General features: G+C 37.8%; 1 protein-coding gene across 1 annotated transcript in view; it reads left to right on the top strand.

Moving 5' to 3' along the window:
- Positions 1-9,812, top strand: part of denr (density-regulated protein) — a 29,015-nt gene that overhangs the window by 1,718 nt on the left and 17,485 nt on the right. The window contains exons 2-3 of the mRNA XM_020512886.2: positions 7,687-7,789; positions 9,420-9,439. Of these exons, the coding sequence (XP_020368475.1) occupies positions 7,696-7,789; positions 9,420-9,439 (114 nt within the window). The 5' untranslated portion in view covers positions 7,687-7,695. The remainder of the gene's footprint in view (positions 1-7,686; positions 7,790-9,419; positions 9,440-9,812) is intronic.

Genomic DNA, 9,812 nt, shown 5'->3' with positions numbered 1-9,812 from the left:
CCCCCTTGACCTGTCCGTCCTCCCTGGACTGACCTACCCCCTTCCTAACTCCCTACCTACACTCACCTTTACTGGCTCCATCCCCGCCTCTTCGATCTGTTTGTTTCCTCTTCTCTATCCCTCTTCTATCCGCCTCCCACTCTCTCCCTATTTATTTCAGAACCCCCTTCCCCTCCCCCTTTTCTGATGAAGGGTCTAGGCCCAAAACGTCAGCCTCTCTGCTCCTATGATGCTGCTTGGCCTGCTGTGTTCATCCAGCCCTGCACCTTGTTGTCTCGGATTCTCCAGCATCTGCAGTTCCTACTATCTCTGCTGAATTGGTTGATTGGCCATGATCATATTGAATGGCAGAGCAGGTTCAAAGGTCCAACTAACTGACCTATTTCTACTCCTATTTTCTTATTTAACCATCTTTTGCTAAAGAGAAAAGTGGACTGGATAACGCAGAGGTTGAAGATGGTGGCTGGAGTTCTGATGTTCTGATAATTTTATTTGAATTGTTAACTGTTTGTTGCTTAGCAGTACAGAGTTTGGATATTGTTGAAAACAGACATGCTGTAAAATCCTTTCATCTTGCAATGTTCAGGACAAACACAAAGTTGCCATATTGCAATAACTTATACTGCAGGAAAATAGGGTGCAGATTGTCGACAAGTCAGCTTTGATTAGTTGAGGTGTTGTCCCGTGTGTTTTTGTCTTATAAATTATCTTGTAAATAGGGCCCAAGCCATCTTCTAACCATGCAAGCCTTGCACCAAAGTAGGACTCACCAAAGCTATCAAATCATTGCACTAACTCTCAAATGAACCCCAGATGTGAACGTGCCCAGCCAACTGAATATTTCACTGAAAATTTCACTGAAAGAATGAGGTATCTCATTCATTTGAGCAACAGCTGAAGCATTTTCATGCTGTTACTGTGCAGTGAAAGTGGTATTCTCCCTTAATGGACGCTGCCGTCAAGGCAAAGAGGTGGTTAGCATACCACACACCAGTAATGTGTCACATGAATTTCAGTGCCAGGTACATAGGCTGTAGGTCCTTATGAATAGTGAATCTTATTAAACAGCACATCACTTTGGCATTTCAAGGTGATCACACTGAACAGGCCTTTCTAAACTCGGAAAGCAATGTCTAATATTATGTATGACTTTGTGTTTAGACAATACTTGCTGTACTATCAAAAGTATGCTATGAACTACAGTAGCAACCAATTTAGGATTATTTGAGCTTACATATTCTTGCTACAAACTATATATATTCATAGACAGGCTCCTGATGTGTGCAAGTAAAGGAATATGTCCAGTGTTGCACCTTTTTTAAAAATTAAACAAAAGCAGAGGGGATAATAATTTCCTTGCATGTTCTTCACTGCAATGCCTTGATCATTCAGAGTCCACCTGATGATCAGTCAACACCCTTTTTTTCCCTGTGATTTTTCAGCAATAGCCCCCATGCTGTTCTTTCCCACCCAGACCAGGAGATATCATATTTTGCACCTGCTCTGTGCTGAACCAGCAGTTCTCTGACTAAGTGAGGAGCAAGGGGAATGAGAAGTCATCCAAGATTTCTGCTTGAGGCCACTGTATAGTGAACACTGCTGGATGTGTTTGGGTGCAGTAACCAAACTGGGAGGGGTCGAACTTGCAACTTGGTACTTTGTCAACTTGGCCAAAATAAAAGGACTGTCCCTGATGAATCTAATGTGAAGGCTGGCTCTAGAACTACACAGATGTATAGGCCCAACTGGAGGCCAACGATATGTGTCAGTAGTTCCTAAGAGTGAAATAGCACTAGTAATCCATAACCATTTTGGTTAACCTCAAAATGATTGGCAGTGGAGTGGAAATCATGACTCCTACCTTCTCTACTACCATGCAGATGTCAGGTTATCTGGGAGTTCTACTAGACGGGTTATATAATGTGTTCTCTCTGAGGTCTTGCAGCATCCTAGCAGAGGGTAAGTCAATAACGTCTGTTACACGAAAGCAGCTGATGCAAAATGATTAGATTGTGGTGATATAATAAAATATACGAAGGCTGTACTTTATTTAAAACAAAGTAGTTTAATCTGGGTTTGTAGCCTATTTATAGGTGACTTTTTTCTCTCTGGTGAAATACAAGGCTTGTGTTCAGAGGGCGGTTTATCTGCACAAGCAAGAAATAAAGTGCTTGCATTTCTATAGCACCTTTTCACATCCCCAGAGTGTTACAATGGATTTTACAGCCAATTAATTACTTTGTTTAGTCATTGTTATTGAACAATGAATTTTAATAACCAAAGTGCACTCAGGAACAACTTCAGAGGTTTCAAAAACAAAGAGTACCAGATAATGTTTATGCTGTTGCAGATGAAAGCCAACCAAACCCGCCAAAAATATTACTGCATTTGTGTATTCACCTGAATTATGTCATTATGTCCTTATGTCTGTAAAGGAATTGAAACCTTTGGTTTTATGACTCTGAGGCAGTCTGGATATTTTCTAATCAGCCTGTTTAGAAATGTTATTGCGCACATCTGGACCAGGTGAAACTTGAACCTATGCATTCAGGCTCAGAGGTAGGGTCATTCACTGCAACACAAGAACCCTCTGAGGAAAGTCTGTTACCATTGAACACTTAAGTATTTTGTGGTGTCAGCTTGTTTTAGTCATGGTGCTGTCATTAGTGAGTTGCGGGTTCAAGTCCTAGTGTAGATTTATGAACCTAACCTTGGTAATACTTGAGTTCAGGAATGACATACCATCATTAGGATGAGATGTTAAACTTTTGGGTGAACTTTAAAGATTTTGTGACACTACTTGAAGTGCAACAAAAAAAAAAGTTGTTCTGATTTTGTGAGCTGGGATCTCTCCTAATTAGAACCCAATATAACTGGTCAATCAGCTTAGTTGCTGTTTAAGAACCCTTGCTGAGCAAACTTTGGTTGCCACATAACATTGCCTACCTTCCAAAAGTGCTTCATTGGCCAAATTATAGTTTGGGGTAACAGTGTGGAGCTGCAGTAGCACAGCAGGCCAGGCAGCGTCAGAGGAACAGGAAAGTTGACATTTTGGGTCGGGACCCTTCTTCAGTTTGGGGTAACCCGAAGACTTGCAAGGCACTATACAAATTGGGGGAGACAATGGTACAATGGCAGCGTGACTGAACCAGTAATGCAGAAGTCCAGGCTATTGTATTAGGAACATGGGTTCAAATCTCACCACAGCAGCTGGTGGGAAGTAAACTTGATTGATAAAAAACATCTAGAATTCAATTTAATTTTTCTTTTCTTCATTCACCAGATTTATTGCCCAGTTAAGAGTCAATCACATTGTTCTGGGTCTGGAGTCACATGTAGGCCAGACCAGGTAAGGATGGCAGTTTCATTCCCTAAAGGGCATTAGTGAATCAGATAGGTTTTTCCCACAATTAGCAATGGATTCATGGTCATCATTAGACTCTCTTAACTCCAGTTTTTTTTTGTTGTTGAATTCAAATTCCACCATCTGAAGGTGGGGGGGGATTTGAACCCACGTCCCAGAACATTACCTGGTTCTCTATAGGTTAAGAGTTCAGTGATAATAGCACTAGGCCATCGTCTCCCCTTAATTTTAACTAAATGATAATGGTGACCATGAAGCCGTCATTGATTGTCATAAAAATCCATCTAGTTCACTAATGACCTTTAAGGAAGGAAATTTGCCATCTTTATCCAGTCTGGCTTACATTTGACTCCAGACCTATAGCAATATTGTTGACTGTTAAGTGTTGTCTGAAATGGCCTTGAAAGTCACTCAGTTCAAGGGCACTTATGATGGATAACAAATGCTGGCCTTGCTAGCCATGTCCATGTCCCATGAAAGATTCAAGAAAAATATTATATGAACCTATCTCTTTCTCTTAATAGATGTTAATGAAGGTAGTCTTGAGTTAGGATGCAGGATTCGAACAGGTTATATCCTTCTCATTGTCTTTGGTATCTATGCCTCTGCCTGTTTCAAATAATTCTCAATTATTTTTACATCCACCCTCCGTTCCTGGTGTTGATATGATAACCTGGGTTAGTTTATACTCTTTGGTATTTTATTACTTGAAATCCCTTTTTTGCAGCAAGAATTTACAATTGTATAGCAACTTTAATGTAAAAAGGAAACAACAGATTGTATTCATATAGCACATTTAACATAGTAAAACAACCCTCAACACTTCATAGTAGTTTTGGCAAACAAGATCCATTTAATGAGATGGTGGATAAGCTGACCTAAAACTTGGTCAAGAAGATAGGCTTTAAAGTTCACCTTAAAGGAGGAAAGAGAGGTAAAGAGGTTTAGCAGGAAAAGCCCAGAGCTTAGGATCTTGGTAGATGAAGACCTAACCACCACTGGTGAAAGAACAAAAATTTTGGGTTGCTTAAGAGGCCAGAATTGGAGTACAAATGACTCAAAGAGTTGGAGGAGATTTGACATGTAAGGAAATATTTGAAGATGCTCATGTGGGGTGAGCAGGAAGAATAGGTAAAAAGGGTAGCAAAATGGATCACAAATTTATAGAGTGAGAACTGTTCAAAAGTTCTACTGAAGACATTATTATGACAAGGTTTGTAGGAGTGAAAATGCTAATAGAGGGCCAGCAGGGTTAGAAGCACCTCAACACTCACTATCAAAGCTTTGACCAAGGCTATTGGGGGAGGGGGTGGTGGGTTGCTGAAAAGAGAAGGGAGGAGTGCGCAAAAGATAGAGTTGGAAGCCCAAAGTGTATAAGGTGCCATGGGGGACCTTCAAGGTAACCAATATTTTAAATAAATGTGTTGGAACACATAGTTGGCATAAGCCAGTGAAGACTTAATGATGGATAAGTGAGACATAGTGAGTACAGGATATAGACCCCATTGTTTGAAAAGTTGAGAGTTTATGGAGGGCAGAAAATTAGAAGCCAGTTAGACTATTCAAGAAATCAAGTCTAATAAAGTGAGGCAAGGTCATGTCAGAGGCAAGCGACATTATGGAACTGCAAGCAGTAGTGGAGTTGGATGTGACTTGTGATTTATTGCCAAGATCTGTTCTAAATGGATGTCATGCTTCATCCTGTTTCCTTCAGCCTGAGCTTTTTGCTAGAATCGGATGCCAACTGTATATGACTATTGAATTTGCCCCTGTAAATGATGTCACTGAGTGGTAACAGTAGATGGGGAAATGGAGAAAGCCAAGAATAGATTGTTGAGGGACTGAATTAATGATGAAAGGGAGGTGGGATCTCATTGCTGAAAACATGCTGGCTGCATATGTTCAAATGAGTGATACCAGGGAAGTGTCACAGAGCTAATTAATGGCAATAAATAGCTAGCCACATCAAATATGACAGACAAAATAAAAAGGAATAATGCATCACAATCACCATTGCAGGAGAATGTTTGTGGCATTAACTAGAGTAAATTTAATGCTGTGAACAGAGTGGAAGTCAACATCTTTCTAGGTTATATTGCTGAAATATATTTTGTTTTCATATAACTCATCCCTTTACCTCTAAGATTAGAATTTTATTTCTAACACAATTAGATTTTCTTTTGCAGTCAAATGACCAAAGTTGAGCTCAGTGTTCTAAGTGTGATCTAGCTATTCTGATCTGCTTGTATGTCATAGAACTTTATTGCTTATGTAATTGCTTTTCCTTATTGCATGGGCATTGTGCCTAGAGTGGCTTCTTTAAAGAGTTCACTGAAGTTCACAATGAACATTGGAAATCTTTTAGCAAGGCTTTTTAGAGATTACATGACTAGTGATTACAGCTTGCTTCACTGTAGGCCCTCCTGGGACCTTTGTTTTTTGAACAATGACTGGCTTGGAGAGCTGCTTGTTTCATGTAGTTTAGTTTGAACAAGTTGCCAAGCTGAGCTCCGATTCTGAAAAGAAAACCCTCTATTTTGGTTCTGGATGAAATTTCTCCGTCCTTTTAAAAGAGTGATTGAAAGAACATCTCTTGTCTGTATTTCTTGAACAAGCTGTGTCTGAGATTTCATTCTGACATAGCCATGCATGATTAGTGGCTTGATCACATGTCATAACTCGCTACAGAATATTATGTGCTTTATCCTTTTTATCTTTTGAGAATAACCCCTTGGCCAGGTGCTCTTCTTTTCTAGAAAAATGAACTCTGCAGAGAACTTTCCCCCCTCCTCCCCTAAGTGAGCATGCGTGAGTTTGTTTTGGGGATATTTGTGGAGAGAAGCTCTATATTGTTGGCTCTGTATGTTAACCAATTATTGCATCTTCATTGAACAAGTTTAGTTTTGACAGTAAATCAATATTTGTGTTTATTAAGAAACCAGGCGTTAAATCTTATTCTTTAAAAAGTGATACGATAAAGTATTTAATTTCATCCTGATAAGTGGGAAAAGTTTTTTTATTTTATGTTGTGACCTGTGGAGTATTGGGACTAGAGTGATAGTGCACTCCTCCAGCCTCAGACATAACAGGAGAGAGAACCAGAGGTAACATTTCAGTTCAATGGTCTTACCACTGATCTGATATGCGAACTCTGTTTCCGCATCTGCTGCCTAACCTGAATATATAGCATTTTCTGTTTTTATTTCTGTTTCCCACCTTTCACAGTACTTTGCTTTCATGTTAATTTGTTTTCTGTCAGGTTACCTAAGTAAGCAATCTAAATTCTTAATCTTTAGTTGCAGTGTTCATTTCTGTTGTCCTCTTTTGCGTTAGCTTTCTGCAAGTGCTTTCAGATCTTGTGATATTTAAGGGATGCTGTTGATCTCAGCTTTGAGTATAAAGCTGGAAACTTCCAGAGATCTACTTGGTATGGACTAGACCAAAACCTCTCAAAATATACTAAGAAGATAACCTAGATCCTAACTTTTTCTTATTTTAAAGGTAAGTGTTCCAGATGTGTTCCATTGCGTTCCAAATAGATTGATCAAACTACTCGACTTTAAGCAAAACACAGTTTTTTTTAGTTTTACACTACAGGTAAAATACAAACAAAATAAAAAGAAAACACTTGGCTTAATTGTAACTCTATCGAAATGCTTAAAAAACAGATGTGTTTACTACCAATAAAGTGCTCCCGTAAACACACCTTTGGAAAAGGCTATAAAATAGATTGTCTCACGCCCAATTTTAGTAGCGGGAAGAGAACCCCAGCATTTAGCTGTAACAGAGAGAGGAATAAGAGCTTCTACATTCAACTTCAAGACCCAGCATCTACTACTGAAAGCTAAAACAAAAATCCTGGTTCTGTGGGAGCTTGTCCCACCCATACATGCTGTTTGTATTGTTCCAACTTTTTTTAAAAAAAAGGACCTCACCAGCTGTTTATTTTATTAGCTTTGAGCAGATTGCTCAGCACCTCTGTCTCAACCTTTCTTCACAGAAAGAGGACAGAATACACCCCTTAAAGTCATAGTATCATTATGTAATGAAAAACAATATTTGATGCCCGCATGTTGTGAACGTGCCATCAGATTTCCAGTTTTAATAAGAATAGACCGTTCAGTAAGATTATAGCTGATCTGTACGTCTCATTAGCCTTTTTGAAAGATTTTGTTTAATGACTAAAACTGGAAAATTCTGGAGCTATTCACAGATAATATCTTGGAAGGTATTCTATGAATAAATCTTGCATTTAAAAGTATATATGTAATTAAGGTCAATAGATAGTTTAATACCATTCTTTGTTTACATCTGGTCCTTAGATTTATGAGATGGCCACTACTGAAAATGCGGACACAGAAAACAAAGAAGCAAAGCCAGCCAGCAATAAGATGCAATACCCATTAAAAGTACTCTATTGTGGAAGTAAGTTTGTCAGGAAAAAAAAAGTTGTTTTATGTGTTATGCATTAGAAGGTAACTATTTAAATAGAGTCCAAGTCCACACATTTAGTGAGAGTTTTATTTTAATTAAAATGACATTCCATAACATTCGCACCTCACTGCTTACTAATTCCCCATATTTTCCAACTAGTTCTTGAGTAGATGATATTTCATCACCTATTCCCTCATTCCATTTAGGTCCCAAACATTCCTTGAAAGGTAACACATGCTCTATAGTACAAATGTAGTTAGAGACTTGTTACTTTTATACAACAGTTTACTGCAATACAAAAAATTAATTGTTCTACTGATAGTATAAGCCTTTTCAAAAAAAATTCCCCCTTTTTTTAATTCTCTTGTGGGAGGTAGGCATTACTGGCTGGCCAGCATTTATTGGCAGTCGTAGTAACTTCCAGTTACTTCTGCTATTAAAGTCATTATTTTTACATCTAATGGGAAATCGTTCTACATTGTCAAGTAGCCTTTAGCAGCCCTCAAGACTGTAGATTTGTGCCTTAAACTTACCTGTCACTCCACTCACAAGTAGGAAGATCCCAGGCATCCGGCTCCAAGACAGACCTATGTGAGTTGATTGAACAGATTCATGAAGATTTGAATGATTTAGTCACAGAATTTTCCACTGTTTCTAAAAGACAGTCCTACATGGCAGATAGATGATCACAATTAACTGGAAGTTATTTAAAGTAAATTTAATCAGTTTACTGAGTAATGGGTGAAAGTGCAGTGTCGTATTCCAGGGGGTTGGCGATGAAAATGTGACCTTGTTCCACTTTGGAGCATTTGGTGTATTCTCTCTCAGCTAGATTCATGGAAGAGTTTATAGCTCAGATATCCTTTCTGTATTGGTTGGAGGAAGATTATAGGAAGAGAAACAAAATGGAAAAGATATTGAGCACCTTAACTATTACATAAAGCAAATCCAAAGAAGAACCAAGTTAAAGGCAGCTATTTAACTCTCAATAGAATCAGGTAAGTTGAATTGAACATGTTCCGCCAAGAAATGAATGCTTTTTATCTTTTTTTAATAATGTACTGAATGCCAAAAGCTTAATGCTTGAGCCAAAGTGAAGCGTGAAGTGGATCAATGGAGTTTTCACATTAGCTTGCTAACAATATGGTATGTGAGTTAGAATGTCTTTGCATTTATAATCAGAGGTTAAAAAAAACACCCACTTTGCTCACAAAAGTGATTGTTTACACTGTTATATACTAGCTCTTTTCACATCACTCAACACCAGTTCTAAACAAAATGTTAAAAGCTATAATTCTATTAAATTAAAGTATCCGGGAAGTTGACTTAATAAGTCAGTAGTCTGCATGATCCAATCCTGAATTAAACCTGGAGTTGAGGGCTTTTTGTCTTTTAAAATGCTTTTGCTGATAGTTTTTATAGTTATTTTTAATATGCATATATTGTTAATTTTTTTAGTCAATTTAGTTAATTGCTGTAATTGTATGCAAATACTTTTCAGCTCTTTGCTTTTTTTTTACCTATTCTGAAATTTCAGAAAATTAAGTTTTTGGCTGAAAATATGCTTATTTTTGTTAATTGTCCTGAAAAAAATTTTTTTTTTCTTTCCTTTTTTTTCCAGTCTGTTCATTGCCAACAGAGGTAAGTGCCTTTACCTTCGTGATTATCTTCTCCCCTTTTGTATTTCTTTCATTTTATTTTGATTGAAATAGATTGCATGTCAGTTACGGGACATATTTAAGCTTTGCTTAATTTAAGTGCTATCCGTGCATGGGACTGGACAGTTTATCAACGTCACAGATGTAATACCTGAATGTTAGAAAGTGAAGTATAAGAAGTACTTTTAAGTCCATTCTTCACCCCATCTTTAAATTTAATTTTAAAATGAAAATTATTGCCTCAGTAATAGTTAATGCTTAGTGACATTGCATCTTATAGAAATTACTTACTTTCCGTTTTGTGCTCGCTAGGCAATCATTCAGTTTATGCTAATTAAGACATGCAGCAGTGAATA

This window comes from Rhincodon typus, chromosome 24, assembly GCF_021869965.1.
Source record: "Rhincodon typus isolate 14 chromosome 24, sRhiTyp1.1, whole genome shotgun sequence".
Lineage (NCBI taxonomy): Eukaryota > Metazoa > Chordata > Chondrichthyes > Orectolobiformes > Rhincodontidae > Rhincodon > Rhincodon typus.
The sequence above is the reverse complement of the archived record's forward strand: the minus strand, read 5'-3'. Positions and strand labels throughout refer to the sequence as shown.